This window comes from Oryctolagus cuniculus, chromosome 3 (assembly GCF_051225735.1).
Source record: "Oryctolagus cuniculus isolate XC-2025 breed Fujian yellow rabbit chromosome 3, ASM5122573v1, whole genome shotgun sequence".
Taxonomy (NCBI): Eukaryota; Metazoa; Chordata; class Mammalia; order Lagomorpha; family Leporidae; genus Oryctolagus; species Oryctolagus cuniculus.
In genome coordinates, this window is record NC_142869.1 from 8,493,171 (window position 1) to 8,510,823 (window position 17,653).

Here is a 17,653-nt window from a genome sequence, read left to right on the forward strand (position 1 = left end):
ACTGAGCTGCAGGAGCTGATCTTGCTCCTGATTGGAGGAGAGCAGTGTACTCGGCGTGTGGGTAGCAGAGTTGGGATTGGTGGAAGAGGACTATAAAGGAGGAGAGAGACAACATGCACCAGGAACATCTAAGGGGAACATCTATCTGAAGGAACACCTGAGCAGCCCCCGAGAGAGCCGGCCGGCAGTGTGCCGCTCCCCCGCGGAAGTGGGGAAAGTGGCAGGGGGCACCGCCCTTCCACGGAGGTGGAAGGGTCAGTAGCCAACCCGGGAAGAACCAGCAGCAAACCCGGGGAGGGCCGAGCAGACGAAAGAACAACACAGGGTCCTGTGTCATTCCTCCACGAAGAGGGAGAGCAACATAATGGTGCCGTGACTCGGATAGGAAACCTAGGCAGGGTTTAGTGTCGTTCCTCCACGAAGAGGGGAAGCGACACAGAAGGATTTCAGATTTCCGGCTTTTGAGATTTGGGGATTTTGGCATATATACAATGAGATACACTGTGGATGCAGCCTGAGTTTCTGCACCAAAAAAATTCATTTATGTTCCATTTCCGCCTTGTATACATGGCCTGCAGGTAACGTTATACATTCTTTTTAATAATTTTATGCATGAAGCAAAGCTTGATTGTGTGGGATTTTCCTCTTGTGCTATCTTGTCAGCAGCACTCAAAACATTTCAGATTTGGAGAATTTGGAGTTTCAGAAGTTTGGGTTAGGGATGCTCAACCTATACATTGCAGGCTGATTCCTAGTGGGACATTTATTGATAGATTTAACTTGTCCAGATTCTAGCTGCTTGGCATTTAAACACAGCATATATTATTTGTAACAACATGATGGTACAGAAACATCTAGGGCCAGTGAATGACCTTTTCCTTTTTCTTTGACTCTCGCCCTTGGGAATCCTGTTAACCTTCTGTCACAGGAATAGGAAATTCTGATGTCAAGAAATCCAAGACTTTGAAATTGGAGGAATTTGGTGTGGTGTTTAAACCAAGCGCCCACCCCCAACGCCTTGGATGTAGACTTCATCCCTCCCCCAGCCTGTGGCTCCTTTGTCTCCACTTTGACAACTCCGCTTGGAGGATGAACTCACCAACTTAAGGGAAGTGGTGCACGGATCAGGCTAGTGCCATATAATCCAGCTCACAAGACGCCAATCAGTTATTACCTCCACAGTTAATGTCCTAAAACTGGGTTCCATTTGAGATGCTTCACAAGAACCGCCGGCCCTGACCAAACAAGAGTCCACATGGCCGTCACAGCATTGTCAGGAGAACACAGTGACTTCCTACCATTGACCAATCAGAGGAAAGCCACCAGCGCCGTGGACCAGCCAGAGACCTACCTGCACACAAGCTCATGGTGCACTGCCGAACCCCAGCTTTAATCTGTAAGACCCCCTCCCCCCATTAATCCCTCAGGGAGTCCAGGAATTCAGCGATAGCAGCCCGACTCCCGGCTCCACCCGCGTTCTGCCACTGCCCTGGTGTTCGGGATTGACTTGCTGCTTTGAGACAAGCAGACCCTGTTGTAACGGGGGTCTTCAACAGTAGCTTTCTTTAGAGAAGAGAAGCACCAGTTGCCTTAAGCACACTCTTCTTCCTGCCTGGTGTCCTCTGTGGGTGACAACCGCCTGTCCAGAACACAGCACAGCCGGGGGCCCTGGTCACGTTTGCAGCCACACCCCCAGCTCTGTTCTTATTTGCCCCACCTGTACCCTGGGCTGTTGTCAGTTTGGGGCTTTGCTGCCGGTACTTACACCATTTGGTACTGTCTGAATCACAGTGCACCTGCAAGAGGAGCAACTCACATTCCTGCAGAAGATGAAGGCGATTTTGGGGGAAAGGCAAATAGAGAGAATGGGCTCATTCTCCTGTCCAGGCAGGACACGCGATTCCCAGAACACAGACTCTTTTAAGCAAACATGAATGTTTTGATTTACTTATTTATTTGAAAGTCAGAGTTACACACAGAGAGAAGGAGTGGCAGAGAGAGAGAGAGAGAGAGAGAGAGAGAGTCTTCCATCCTGCAGGTTCACTCCCCAGTTGGCCACAATGGCTGGAGCTGCGCCAATCCGAAGTCAGGAGCCAGGAGCTTCTTCCAGGTCTCCCACGCAGGTGCAGGGACCTAAGCACTTGGGCCATCTTCTACTGCTTTCCCAGGCCATAGCAGAGAGCTGGATTGGAAGTGGAGCAGCCAGGACTCCAACCAGTGCCCATATGGGATGCCGGCACTGTAGGCGGCAGCTTTATCCGCTACGTCACAGTGCCGGCCCCACGGAATGGGGTTTTCTTTGGAATCCAAATCCTGGTGTTTGAGCACGTGGGTGGAAGCGCAGTGGTTTGCCTTGAGACACAGTCCTCCCTCTGGCCCTCTGCACTCCTCCTGCAGGAACAGAAAAGAGCAGGCTTCGGGTTCACAACACGACTCACCATCTGGTCCTTGGACAGCCAGACAGCATCAGCCTCATCAGGACCTCAGACTCCTGAGAGGTGGGTGGTTCTCTGGGCGCCCTTCCTCAGTAGCTTTTTCTTGCAAATGATGCAACTCTGAGGGTTCCTAGGAGGCTGGGTATTAAGTGAGCAAAGGCAGGGTCTGTCAGTCATGGGTCCTAGGGTGGCTAAAGTCCTCTGTGCTGGGTTGACTAGTAGTTTCCATCTTATATCCGATTTCCCTCTTATAGATGCATGGGGTTCAGTAGCCAAAGACACCCCACTCCTGTCATCAGTAGTAGCACTGGTGGCAGCCTCCTGAGTGAGATGCTCACAGCGATGGACCCTCATTCACCTTCAAACCTGGAGTTTCCATATGAGCCTCTGTGAGTTTGATAATGAGCCCTGTTTGCCACCACCAAGTCTTGGAAATCAGAAGCTTAAGGACTGGAGTCTCTGGCCATGTTGAATCAATCAGACCCTAGGAAAACTCAGGGGAACCAGTTTTTATGTTTTAACTTTACTGAATAAGCACAGAGCAAAAGCTGCAGGCTTCCTCGACTCTGACATGGCCTCTAAACCCTAAAATCTTCCTGCAGGAACTTCTCAGAGAAGAAGTCCGCCAACAGGGTCAGAGCCTTCCATTTGCCCCAAGATTCATTCTCCAGCCGTGTCTACCAGGCTTTGTGCTGCGGGGCTCTTGAAAATCAGGGAGACGTGGTGAGCTGTCCTAGAGATACTCTCCCTGTGGCCACTCTGTTCCTGCTCCAGGGACCCACGGTGCAGAGCTGGCGCTGTAGACGGGCTTGATGAAAAAGCTACAGACTGCCCAGCAGGCAAAGGCACATGTTGACACCCGTGCCCTCCGATGGCACCGTGGGGGCAGGTGGAAGGGACGGGGCTGTGTCTTACTAACCCCCAATCTTCTACAGGTGGGATGTGGAAGTCCTGATGACAGGATTTTGAACAAGTGACACGGCAGAGCAGTATTTGCTCTTGGCTGCACACTTCACATTTTGAGTTTCCTGGCTGAAAGAGAAGAAGTGCAGACATCCCTGGGATTGGTAAGACTCCACAAGGTCAAACATTGGGATTCTAGAACATGTGCTCTTGGCATGTAGCCAAGCGACACTTAGACGTCTCCCTCCTCAAAATAAAAGGAACCACACGGAGCAGAGATTTCTCCAGAAGACCTTGTGGTCCACAGCAAAGTTTAGGAGGCAGTGGCTCTGTGTCAGATCAGAAGTGTTGTTTCATTTTGTAAGATACTTTATTTTTTTTTTTTTAATTTGAAAGGCAATTAGAGAGAGAGAGAGAGAGAGAGAGAGAGAGATCTATCTCCCATCTGCTGGTTTACTCCCCAAATGGCTACAACAGCTGGGGTTGGGCCAGGCTGAAACCAGGAGCCAGGAACCCCGTCTGGGTTTCACCCGTGGGTAGTGTGGGCCCAGGCACTTGGGCTATCACCTACTGCCTTCCCGGGAGCATTAGTAGGGAGTTGGACTGGAAGTGGAATCGCTGGGACTTGAACTGGCACTCACATGGGATGCTGGTGACACAAGCATGGCTTCACCTGCTGAGCCATGATGCTGGCACCGAACAGAATTCTTTATTTAAGTGGTTTGTGCCACAGCCCCCACTTTGTTTCATTTCGTAACACATTTATGGGCCTGGATGTCTGTCTAGAGGACAGAGCAGCATTCGCTTATGTGTCCATGACAGCTTGGCCCAAAGTGAGCTTCGGGCCCTGGCTCGCTGACCCCTGAGGTGCGTCTTTGGAAGCCCTGACGCAGGTCTGGCCTTGGATTCCAGACGGAGCAGGAGAAGCTGCACTGGTCCTCCCTTTTCTCTCTAAATTGGGAATGCCATCCCACCAGAGGAGCTGCAGCAGCCATCAGGCTGAGGACGCACCCCCTGAGGGCCCCTGTGACCAGAGTCCAGGGCCATGCATGTGGCCCAGAGAAGAGCCACGTCGCCTCCTGCAGCTCTCGTAGGGACACAGCCCTGAAGACAAAAAGTGCCCAAAGTCTCCAGAGCTGCAGCTGACACAGTGCTGCCACCCTGGCCACACGTCACCAGCACTTGAGTTGTTCCACAGTTGTTCACTGATTCGATTCATAAGAGCATGAGCAAATGTATGCAGCTGTCACTCAGGAGAGGGGATGTCGTGGCACCTGGTAAATGACCAGCTTGGATTTTTTAAAATATTTATTTGTTTTGGCCAGCGCCGTGGCTCAATAGGCTAATCCTCCGCCTTGCGGCGCTGGCACACCGGGTTCTAGTCCCGGTCGGGGCGCCGGATTCTGTCCCGGTTGCCCCCTCTTCCAGGCCAGCTCTCTGCTGTGGCCAGGGAGTGCAGTGGAGGATGACCCAAGTGCTTGGGCCCTGCAACCCATGGGAGACCAGGGAGACCAGAAGCACCTGGCTCCTGCCTTCGGATCAGTGCGGTGCGCCAGCCACAGTGCGCCGGCCGCAGTGGCCATTGGAGGGTGAACCAACGGCAAAAGGAAGACCTCTCTCTCTCTCTCTCTCTCTCTCTCTCACTGTCCACTCTGCCTGTCAAAAAAAAAAGATTTATTTGTTTTTTATTTGAAAGGCAGAGTTAGAGAGAGAGAGAAAGAGAGAGAGAGATCTTCCATTGGCTGGTTTACTCCCCAAATGGCCACAATAGCCAGATCTGGGCTGATCTGAAGCCAGGAGCTAGGTTCCGAGTTTCTCATGTGGGTGCAGGGGTCCAGGCACTTGGGCCATCTTCCACTGCTTTCCCAGGTGCATTAGCAGGGAGCTGTATTGGAAGTGGGGCAGCTGGGGGTTGAACCAGTGCTGCAGGTGGCGGCTTTCCCTGCTAGGCCACAGCACCGGCTCCCAGCTTGGATTCTCACATCTTGCTATCCCTGAGCACCTGGTCTCTCACTGGTGGGTTTAACAGGACCATATAGGCAGGGAAGCTGCCAACAGCAGTGCCTGCCACATGGTGCTGAGAGTGACACAAGAGTTAGAAGCCATGGGCTGGGCTGGAAGAACCTTGAGAGAGCCTCTGAGCACCAAGTTGGTTCCACTGCTGGGAGCTGTGAGCAGACACAGAATGGAGAGAGGGGAATGGCCAGCTCAGGTGATTAGCCTAGGCTGAGCTGCCCCGGCCTCTCTTAGTGAACAAATCAAATACTGTCTCCATCTCCAGCAACTGCAGCGGCTGTTGGCGCTCATCAGTGACTCTAGTCACCAAGCCAGAGGAGGCGGCCCAGGGCCAGCTTTGTGACGACCGTGACTTCCTGGGGTGGGAGACACGTGGAAGGTCAGCTCTGTCACAGGCTATGGAAACAGAAGTCCTTCCCGCCTTCCAGATCAGCAGGGTGTTCTATTCCCGTCCATCTATTCTCAAGTATGTGGCAAAGGAAAAAAAATTCCCTTTGAAGAAGTTTTGTGTGTGTGTGTGTGTGTGTGCGTGTGTGTGTGTGTGTATACACGCTGGAGGCAAGGTGTGAGTGAAAGGGAGAGAATGCATTCTTGTTTACTCCACTGGGCACCGTACGTCCCCGGAGAATTCTACATTAGGTCACTTGGAGTGACCATGGGATGTTTCTAAGGACAGTTTGCTCCTTATTCCACTAAGGATAGAACTCAAACAAACTCAAAACTACAATGGAAAACGATCAGTGATTAAGCTGAGGGTGCAAAGGTGATAGCTACTCAACGCCTTGTACATTCTCAAACTCATGCTTGCTTCTCCAACTCCAGTCCCATCTTTTAGATTTCATCCTAAGAGAGTCTGACACTCAGATCTCCTACCGAAAAAACACATGCAGGGTCAGGTCCCCTGGGATCGATTCTTGCAAGACTGTTCCCACCTCCGTCTCCATTTCTCAGTGCTCGAAGATGTCCTGCCTCTTACACTGCGTGAAGTTTGAAAGCATCAACCGCAAAAGGCACCATTTATAAAATCGCATTTTATCACGATTGGTCACTTTAAAATACTCTAAAGTGATGCACATGGAAAATCAAAGATCTGACAGATGCGGCGTTGGCGGGAGGTCACGTGATAATTACTTTTTTTCCTGGTTCCTTTTGGCTCTGGTAGAAGACCTTCCTGAAAGACACAAATGATGAATGAAGTGATCGATCTTTGCTTTTATTCTGTGAGCTTGTGTCTATGACTACCTTCCTGTAATTCCTGCCTGGATGTCTCACTGTCAGCTCAAATTCAAGGTGTCTTCTTGAAGATTATTTTCTATGATTGCCTAGTGCTGAAAGGCTTTGTACCCTCCACAGTCAGCTCAGCCAAAGACTGGAGCCTCATTACCTGCAATGTCTCAGCACATAGTGCAACGGATTTTTACACTGTCCTTTCTGTGTATGCAGAATGCCCCTTCTACACTCTAGTTTGCCAGACCTGTTCTTGTTCGAAGGCTCAGCTGAGAGCAGACTATCCCACGACACTGCCCTTGATCTCAAAGCCAGAAACAACCATCCCTCCACCAGCTGCTTCATCTCCTCCTGCTGGTGCCTCTCATCCCAGCCTCAGCACCACACTGTTCTGGGATTATGAGGGTGCACCCGTCCTCCTGGTTTGGGGTTCACACCTTGAACTCCCTTGTGGTCTCAGATGGAGCTCACTAAATATTTGCTTTGCAAAAATCTTTTCTTTATTGCAAGAGTGGGACAAGCAAGGGCTGTCTAAGGCTGTGCAGAAAAAGCACTGTACCTAGAATCGAAAGACAGAGGTTTGACTGCAACAGAGACCCTGTGCCTGCCGTGTCCACATCAGGAGGTTGATAGGAGCAGCGAAGACATGATTTATAATGCCATGAACCTGTGTCCTTTTTCAAGGATAACTTTGAGTAACTTATCAAAAGAAATCTAGTGGAAATACACTGGAATCCAGGGGCTACCCACACTACTCATCATGTTCAGATCTACCATTCTGTGATGGTACATGTAACACTGGCTCCCAAAGCTCAAGACCCTCCCCCTCCTCTCACGTGACCCAGTTGCACAGTTCCTTTGTGGCAGAGTGGAGATCACAAAGTGCCATCCTATTCTCAAAGGGATGCACTGAGAGGACCAGGCTGCCCTGGAACAGGGGGAGCCTGTGAGCGCTACCACAGGCAGGATGGACTTCCTGACGTGGAGAAATTCTACCAAATTCTGCCAAAGCTTGGGGCTGGGGAATCCTGACGGTAAACCTTTGATGGATGCCACATGTCCTCAGAATACCTCGATCAGAGATTTCAGAGAAAATCCATGGCACTGCAAACTTTTCTTCCAGTTCTTGGATGCTATGTGGTTTCCTGCAACTTCAAATTCTCGAGGGGAGAGCCACCCGAGGTCACACTCTATACACTTCGCCGAGGCACCTGTAAGACCAGGACAAGCTGAGCTCCTCCACAGTGAACACACCAAAGAAAGCCTAGCCTCCTACCATCCTTGATCTGGGGACTTGGGGCTACCCATCTGGGGCTCAGGGTCCATTGTGTTCCCCTAACAGACGTCAGAGCTCCATACTCAGCCTGAAAGGTGAGGGCAGGAGGGGACTCTACGTCCTATGAATGTCTTTGCTCTTCACACAGCAAGGTAGAGAATAACTGTCATCAATATTTACCCTTTTGTAGTATTTGTAGTATTTTGAGGGCACAAAATCACCCTCTGCGTTCTTGTGAGCCCGCTGGCCATGTGGAATTGTCACCGCACTTAGAACCGCCATGTCTTGCATAACTTTATTCCTCCAGCTAATGACAATCAATTATTTCTCATAGTTTGGACTCATGGCTATTTTATGTTAAAAGTGATTATGGAAATGTTTTCCCACGGGAACAGTTGGCATTACAAATATGTATCTGAGTCATAGGGCAAACACTTCTACTTATTGGTGCCCAAAGAGCTACGCTGTGGAAGTGGGGAGTAGTTGTGACAGATGAGCAGTACAACTGTAAAGTATTTCCCATCTAGCACCTCATTTTTTTTCTCCTACTAATGTAGAGAGGCAAGTTTTATGGTTGTTCTCAATTTGTAGAGGAGGAAGTTTAGGGTCAGAGCAGCTGATGTCTTTTCACACAGGATGCACCTGTCAGGGTAGGGGCATGTTCTGAGTGTGTCCCCCAAGTCTTTGTGTGTGGGATGCTTGGTCTGCAGTGTGGCCACATAAGAGGTGGTGGGGCCTTGAAGAGGTAAGGCCTCATGGGAAGTCCGTAGGTTACTGAGGGACTGCCTGCAGAAGGAAAAATGGGACCCTGGTTGGTCTCTGGTCTCCTGTTTTGCAGTGTGCTCTTCTCTCATGTCCCCCCGTCATGGTGCCGTCCATCAGGAGGTCCTCTCTGGAGGCTGCCTCATCTTGGACTTCCAGCCTCCAAAACTGAGAGCTAAATTAACCTCTTTTCTTTGAAAAGTAGCTTGCCTCTGGTTTTTCACCATAAATGGAAAAACAGACTGATATACTGTAGATGCAGCGGAAGCTGGTTGCAGGTCTTTCTTCTGATTCCAAATTCTAGGCTCTTCCCACTTAGCATAAGGCTGTTTTGAAGAATGTGGCCATGAAGGTTCCGTGGGATTTCTCAGATGTGTGCATTTTCCACCCTGGTCTGACGTGCTCGACATTGTGTTGGGTGCTCAGTGGCCTCCCTTGGACTTTTCCATGGTAAGGAGAGGTAGCCTGACAGGCTAATGCTTTATGAATTTCCAAAAGTTGGAAAATGTTGTGCAGAAAAGAGGTAGCACCATGGGCCTGGGACTCACCTTAGAGGGTCCTTCAGGTAAAGTTGGCCCTGGACTGGCCTTGGGGTACTGGATTTTGGGAAGGGTTCTACCCTCTTCAGAACTGACAAGGGTGACCAGCTATGCCCAACCATGTGTGCAAACAATGCGGTTTCTACAAGACATCTGCTGCCTATGAGACCAACCTCTGATAAAAACCCTGGACTCCTGGGCTCTGGGCAGCCTCCCTGGAGGTCAACATGTGGCATGTGTAGTGAGAACACCCTGTGTGCTGAAGCTCTTCATTTCCTCTGGACTTTGCCTAAGCACCTTTTCCCGACACTGCTGTATGTCCGTCCCTTCACTTTAATAATCCCTGGCGGAGAGCATGGCTGTGGACTGAGTCCCACAGGTCCTCCTAGTGAGTTGCCAGGCCAGGGCTAGACTTGGAGGCCCCAGGATAGGGATCTACTCCCCAAACAGTACATTCTTTGCGTGGGTATTTCCAGTGGAAGCAGACAAGACCGCGAGCTCACCTTTCAGCAACTCCTTATGTAGAATTCCCTTCATAAATCCACAGGTGACAGGAAGTTCAGGAAGTAGAAAGTCTGCATGTTTGCCAATGGGATTTCTTGGACCTGCAAGGAAGCATTTATGTTTCATTCCATCTTCCACTATTATGCACTGTCTCTCTCTACTCGTCTTGCAAGCCCCTCTCCTGTCGCTCCCCCTCTTCGTGGAGGAACGACACAGGACCCTGCGCTGTTCTTTCGTCTGCTCGGCCCTCCCCGGGTTTGCTGCTGGTTCTTCCCGGGTTGGCTACTATCCCTTCCACCTCCGTGGAAGGGCAGTTCCCCCTGGCCACATTCCCCACTTCCGCAGGGGAGCGGCACACCGCCGGCCGGCTCTTCTTGGGGGCTGCACGGGTTCCCTTAGATGTTCCCCATAGATGTTCCTGGTGCATGCCGTCTCTCTCCTCCTTTATAGTCCTCCTCTGCCAATCCCAACTCGGCTGCCCACACACCGAGTATGCCGCTCTCCTCCAATCAGGAGCAAGTCCTACAGTTTATTGGTTGAACTGGAGGCAGCTGGGTAGAAGCTGTTTTCTCCTCTCCCAGCGCCATATTGTAGGAGAGCAGATGCATAGAATAAGTCTTAATTCCAGTAACTTAGTCTAGTCTGAGCTGCTCCCCACAGAGGAGAGCAGATGCATAGAATAAGTCTTAATTCCAGTAACTTAGTCTAGTCCGAGCTGCTCCCCACACTCTCCCTCCCCCATCCTTTTTTTTTTTCTTTCTTCTTGGAAAGGCCAAGTGACAGAAAGAGGGAGAAAGAGAGATTCTGTCTACTGATTCACTCCCCAAATGGCTGCAACAGCCAGGTCTGGGCCGCACTGAAGCCAGGAACCAGGAACTCCATTTGGGTCCCCAATGTGGGTGGTAGGGGCCCAGGTAGTACTTGGGCCATCTTCTGCTGCATTTCCAGGCACATTAGCAGGAAACAGAGCAGCCAAGACTCCAACTGGCGACTCTGATATGGGACGCCAGTGCTGCAAGCAGCGGCTTACCCTGCTAAGTCACTATGCTAGCCTCAGGATTTTTCTTTTTATAACTTAACATGCAGTGCAGAGAATTCCCTGTGAGTTACATTTTAAGGTCTTTCTTTTTTGGCAGACTAGATACCTATAGATGATGTCATCCTCCACTCCAATCCTCCAAAATCTTGCCTTGTGTGGCGGAGTCTGACTCCTCATGCTGCTGGCCACACTCACCCACCACATGACTTGCCTCCTGTCCAACTATGCATTTGAAGTTTTGCAGATGGAGAAAAAAACCTCAGCTTTTAGTCTTGCCCCCCCTGTTTGAGGCATGAACAGGGGGAACAGGGAGGGGTAGCTGTGGACAGCCCGTGGGAGGCATCAGTCTCCCTCTCTGCCCTCTGTGCTGTTTCATTTCTTCTCGTCAGCTCTGTGTGTGTGTGGGGGGGGGGCTTAGAGGAACTGCTGACTGCTCAGGAAGAGCTGTACCCCCCACCAGGGGTCCACTGGGATCGGATTCCACTGAAGCAGGTGGCAAAGATCTTAGAATGAACTTTGGCAGCAGGAGCAGCTGCTCCTGGCCTTCTGGCCACAGACTCAGGGGTGGGGAGAGGGCGCTGTCTATGGTCCTTCCACAAGCACTGAGATGCATAAACCATCAGAGCTGTGGCGGGTCTAGCAGGACACTTTTTTTAAAATAAATCTATTAGAAAAATAATTTATTTAAAATAGTTTAAAATCATTAAAAACTAAAAATAATCTGACAAGCCCCTTGCACAGAAAATTTAGCTGACCCAATATTTGCACAGAAAACTGTTATTAGTTGCTTCTAGATCAAAGGTTGGTAATTTTTTTCTATAAAAAGCCAAATAATGAATGTTTGAGAAGTTCTCATTCATGTGGCCTCTGTTGCAACTGCTCAATGTTTTACTATGGCATAAGAAGGAATCAAAGAAAATATGTAAATTAAATGGGTGTGGCTGTGTTCTGCACCTACCAAAACAGGTAGGAGGCTGGGTTTGGCCCAGGAGCCACAGTTTGCTGACCCCTGCTCTAGAAAGTAACTCCTTTAAGTGATGAACTGTGTCTATCTTCTTTTTTTGTTAATTAATTAAATTTTTAAGGAATACAAAGTTCGTAAGTACAACTTTGGGAATACAGTTATTCTTCCCACTGTACCTGCCCTCCCACCCACACTCCCAACCATCATCCTCCTCCCTCTCCCCTTCCCAGTCCCATCCTCCATTAAGATTCATTTTCAATTAACTTTGAACACAGAAGACCAATTCTATACTAAGTAAAGATTTCAATAATTTGCCCACACAAAAAACTGTTTGAGAAGAAGTTTTATAGTTAACTCTCCTAATCCTACTCTATGTGGACAGAGGTCCTGCATGGGGAGTTAGTGCACAGTGATTCCTATTGTTAATTTAACAATTAACACTCTTATGTATGACGTCAGTGATCACCCAAGGCTCTTGACATGAGCTGCCTAGGCTATGGAAGCCTTTGGAATCCACAAACTCCACCAGTATTTAGACAAGGCCATAAGCAAAGTGGAAGTTCTCCCTTTGGAGAAAAGTACCTCCTTCTTTGATGGCCACTTCCTTCCGCTGGGGTCTCACTCACAGAGATCCTTCATGTAGAACATTTTTTGCCACAGTGTCTTGGCTTTCCATGCCTGATATGCTCTCATGGACCTTTCAGCCAGACCAGGAAGCCTTAAGTAGCAGGACACTTGGTCTTATTCACCCACCACCTCCTCCCATGCCATGAGGAAACTGAAGTCATAAAAAGGGCAAATGATAGTCACAGGAAGTGTAGGAATTAGAACATGGGTCTTGGTGGGCAACCTGTGGCCTCCATGTGGACAAGAGTAGGGTCAGCTAAGTATCATGTGGGATGCACACTTTTTTTTCTTTATATTTCCCTCCTCAAAGGCATCTACAGTTAAGGGGGACCTACCCAGACCCATGGTGGCCTAGGGTGTCTCTTAGATCATTGGCTAATCAGTGAGGTAGGAGTTATCACCAACCTGTCACGTTGTCAGAACGCTAATGCATGCTATCAGCCCCAGGAGCCAGTTAAGGAGACACTTTGAACACACAGGATTGAATAAAAACTTAGACATTCAATTATTACCAGCACACTAGTCACTTCTTTATACTGTTTTCCTGTTTCTTTTCACAGGTCCACTGTTGAATCTTTTTATCCCTGAGAAAGCTGAAAACCAGTGTGTCTCTTGTGTATAAGACTGCATTGCAAATGGTAGTGTAGTACAAAACACCATGCTAATGTGGCTTTCCAGGAACCTATCTAGTACCTAGATATCTTTATAATTTAATTATACAGAATTATACATTACATCATTATATGTGACAATTATATATTATGTTTTGACAATTATTATATTATTATATACCTGTTACTAGATAAATAATATACTATTGTTGTAAAAATATTTACTTATATTTTACTGGAGAGAGAGAGGGAGAAAGACCTTCCATTTGCTGTTTCAGTCCCCACACGCTAGGAACAGCTGGGGCTGGGCCAGGCCAAAGCCAGATGTCAAGAGGTATATTAATTACTAATTAATTGGTAATTATTAATCATTAGAAGTGTAGCAATCACTTATTTTACACCTTTTCCTGTTTCCTTTCAATGGTCCACTGTTGAATCTTTTTATCCCTGAGAAAGCTGAAAAACAACATATATGTCTCTTATTTATAACACTGCATTGCAAATAGTAGTGTATTACAAAATACCATTCATATGCAACATTTCAGGAGTCTGGTACTTAAATATATATATATATATAATTTGTTTTAATATATTATAGAACATAAATATTATTTAATTATCAAATAATTATTGCATAATATTATTATAATATATTATATACCTAGTAATGCTATATACTGTTTGCTAGGGATATATAAAATGTATTTTAAAAAATTTATTTATTTATATTTTACAGAGAGAGAGAGAGAGAGAGAGAGAGATTGCTCATCTGTTGTTTCACTCTCCAAATGCTAGCAACAGCTGGGACTGGGCCAGGCCACAGCCAGGAGCCAGGAACTCAGTCTGGGTCTCCTACACGAGTGACAGGGACCCAACTATTTGAGGCATCAGCTGCTGCCTCCCAGGGTGTGCACTGGCAGGAAGCTGGTGTGGGAAGTGGAGGCAAGATGGGGACCCAGGTGCTGTGAAACAGGACGCTGGTGTCCCCAGTGGGGTCTTCACCCTGTGCCACGTGCCTGCTCTTAGGAGAATGTTTTCTTGAAGTAAACAGTCACGAGTTTCAGGCCCTGGAAGTCAGAGCTTGTCCTCTGTGGTCTGTGGTTGATTTTTTCCAACTGCCCTCATACTCAGTGCTTCTCCCACTTGGGGGTGCACCAGAGTCGCCTGCAGGGCTTGTTCCACCACGGGTTGCTGGGCTCTAACCCCAGGACTGACCCAAGGAAGTGTGCATTTGTATCCAGCTCGCAGGAGAAGCTGAGGCTGCTCATTCCGGGACTCCCACTCTGAGAATCAGGCACTACAGGCATAGTTCCTTCAAGTCCTCTCCATGTCCCTCTGGGTTCTAACCCTTTCTACATATCTCAAACCCATTAATCAGAAGTCAGGAGCTTTTCTGCAAAGGGCCACCTAGTAAATATTTAAAAGTCAATAATCTTTGCTGCAACTAAGCTCTGCAGTTGAATCATGAGCATTCACACACAACATGTACATGAAAAGATGTGACTGTGTTCTAATAAAATTGTATTTGCAGTCATCAGGCTAGATTTGCCCTACTGAATATAGTTTGCTGACCCTGGCCCAGACTTAGTTACAAAGGCAATGCTTTTCATTCATCCTGTATTTTTTTTAATTTTTAAAAATTTTTTAAAAAGATCTATTTTATTTATTTGAAAGGCAGAGTTACAGAGAGAGGTAGAGACAGAGAGAGAGGTCTTCCATTCACTGGTCCACTCCCCAGATGGCTACAAAGGCTGGAGCTGTGCCGATCCGGAGCCAGGAGCTTCTTCCGGGTCTCCCACGTGGGTGCAGGGGCCCAAGGACCTAGGCCATCTCTACTGCTATCCCAGTCCATAGCAGAGAGCTGGATTGGAAGAGGAGCAGCCGGAACCAGAACTGGTGCCCATATGGGAGGCCGGCGTCTCAGGTCAGGGCTTTAAGCTGCTACGCCACAGTGCCAGACCCCTGTATTTTTTTTTCATATCGCCAAATCACTTCAAATAAACTTGAGATAGTATTTCATGTGTTGTAGGGTGAGTACAATAATGAAAATGAATATATGTTGCCTGACTATTCTTTGTCTTTTGCTTCTATGAACTTATTTCATCCTTGGAACAAATCTATCAACTAGGTGCTAATGTCATCATTTTACAGGTGAGAAAGTTGACGCTCAAGAGACAAAAGCACAAGTAAATACAAGTGTCGAAAGTTTCTTTTGAGAAAGAGATGGAGACAAAAATGTAAGAACAGCAGTGTCAGAGCTCAAGCCAAATGTCATGGTGGATTCCAGTGATGGGAATCCTGCTACAAACCTAGACTTGGCACAAACTTTTTGCACTGAAAATGGCAGGAAAATGGCCAAGAACTTAAAAACCAAGGCACTGCAGACTACTCCAGGGAGAAATTTGTAGAAATGAAGGTCCAAGGTCTAAGAGTACTGGAGCCGAAGAAAGTACAATGGATTGACTTAAACGGCATTTCAGAAAGAACGTGCTACCTGATGTATGTGTTGATTAGGTGTGTCGCCAAAAATGTGAGTCACTCTCCATATGGGTATTTAGGGCTGCATCATTCAAATATGTCTGACTGTTGAAGTCAAGGACACAGAGGGAATGCTCTTTCTTTCTAAAGTTCTATATGGATCATTCTGTGCCCATGGCTGGTACTGATCTGGGTATTTCCTCCATCAATAGCACAAGAAGCCTTGGGGTTGATGACGTTACCTCACCTCCTGGGCCTCTGCCATGACAGTTACTCAGAGGACTTTTCTGAAACCTCACCAGGATCAAACCTCCGGATTCATTCAGTGATGATTCACCTGCCAGGAAGACTTACATCCCAAGGTCGAGCCATGTTCTACTTCCCAAGTGTCACCCTTAGGAAATGAGTAAAAGAGATACATGTAGAAAAGAGATGACTAAGCTTGCATCAGAGAATAATAAATTTGGCTGTTGATACTAAAGGTTTAAGAGAAACAAGCCAAGTAGGGGAAATGGAGACCTCAAGGAGATAGACGAAGGCTTCTTAACACTTCTTGCTTGAAGTTCAGGATAAAATATTGCTCTGGATTGATCAAAGAATGGGACTGAGCCAAGCAAAGCAGCTGGTGTGATTGCCAGGGCTAAGTCATCCATGTGGTTGTTCTGTGTGGGACTCTGTCCTGTCACCCATGATGCTGAAGGTGCACCCTGGAAAACTGGCCATATCTGACTCTCCCTTACTCACCCCTCCCCTTCTCTTCCCCCCTCCTCCCTCCCTCCTTCTACTTTTTCTAATTCTCTTTCTTTCTCTCTCCCTCCCTGCCCTGTCTTCCCCCCTCCATCTCTCCTTCCCTTTGGTCCCATGCAATGGGGCAGTCCAGCAGGTGCCTGTTTTCTGCTTCGTTCCCCTGTGCTACATCTGCTCTCCCCTTCTTCATAGATAGCCAACCTGATACCTCGGCCCTGGCTGTAACCTAAGTCTCTTTAGCAATAGCCATTACTGGGCAACATACATATTCATTCTCTCACTCTCAGTCTCTTGATTTAAATCTTTCTAGGACCACCAAATTAGCTGGATTCTCCCTTTCAATCAAAACCAATTGACAGCAAACAACTTCAGAGCGAAAAACAAGATTGAATGTGCTCTCATCTGGTTCTCAGCATGCAGAAATTTGGGCTGTACATCAGACTACAGGTAACGAGGTGCTGCTCAACTCTGCTATACAACAGTTCTTTGTGTGTCAGTGTGCTCCAACTCCTTGCTACTGCCTTGTAACTAGGAAGTAAAATGCCTGGAAAAAGTAGGATTCCACTATTCTTGGGTCAATCAGCCTTTTTTAGTATATGTGCTGCTGAAGCAAGCACTCAATCAGCCTTAATAACCACTGCATGATGCTAAAATTCTACATCAGCTCTTTTAAATAGTAATAAGCTTAGAAAAATTAAACGTTATTTAAAAAACTCTGTTGCTAGTTGGGACTAATAATTATGGGAAAAAGTGTGTGGGGATGTTTAGGTGACCCTTTAGCTTATTCAGGACATCCAAGGAAGATGCAATAGATGCTGTGTACCCTATGGCAAGGTGCCCTTCTAGTCATGCTGAAGGGACATGGTGGGGGCTCTGTTTCTGCCAGCATCAGCCATCCCTAACTCCAGGACTTCGGGGAGAGACAACACTATGTTAAAGCCAAGCAACGAGGTTTTAAGAGATCCACACTTGGTTTGGGGGAGACCCAGGAGAAGAGAGACTGTCAGACTCACTCTCAAGAAGCCGCAAGGTCACAAGCAGAGGGATCAGTGGTGGCTGAAGGCAGGACTGGGAGCCAACAAGGGCATCAATGAGCAACTAAGATTCCCATGGCCTGGTGGGGAGTCAAGACGGGAGCTCGACACGGTGTGTTTGAGAGACATTCTGTCCAGGGTAACTTATGGAAACACCATCCAATGTCATAATTTCTAAGACCATCCAAAGTCTTAATTTCCAATCAAGATGGCCACTTATCGATATGGAAAGGTAACAAAATATACTGCTCCTACTAGACTAATGGGGGCACTTAAAGCCAAAAACATATATAGTAATGTGGCCAGAGAAAGAGTTTTAGACTAATTTGTCTATAACTTGACAAATCTGTGCATAAATTTGTGCCACAGAGACACAAACCAAAGATAACAGCCACTAGACAATTAAAAAACTACACAAATGATAAAAAACAAAGGAAGAAACTTAAGAATAAGGAAGACACTATGAGACCTCCAAAGGAATACTGAAACAT

General features: G+C 47.7%; 1 protein-coding gene across 16 annotated transcripts in view; it reads right to left on the reverse strand.

Annotated features, from left to right (window-relative positions):
• Positions 1 to 1,935: 1,935 nt before the first annotated feature.
• Positions 1,936 to 17,653, reverse strand: part of SP100 (SP100 nuclear body protein) — a 101,635-nt gene continuing 85,917 nt past the window's right edge. For all 16 annotated transcript variants that reach the window (XM_089329763.1, XM_089329762.1, XM_089329760.1 and 13 more), the window contains 4 exons: positions 9,662 to 9,763; positions 7,653 to 7,792; positions 6,486 to 6,525; positions 1,936 to 2,391 (listed from right to left, as the gene is read on the reverse strand). In XM_089329763.1, coding sequence (XP_089185889.1) covers positions 2,267 to 2,391; positions 6,486 to 6,525; positions 7,653 to 7,792; positions 9,662 to 9,763 — 407 coding nt within the window. In that variant the 3' untranslated portion in view covers positions 1,936 to 2,266. The remainder of the gene's footprint in view (positions 2,392 to 6,485; positions 6,526 to 7,652; positions 7,793 to 9,661; positions 9,764 to 17,653) is intronic.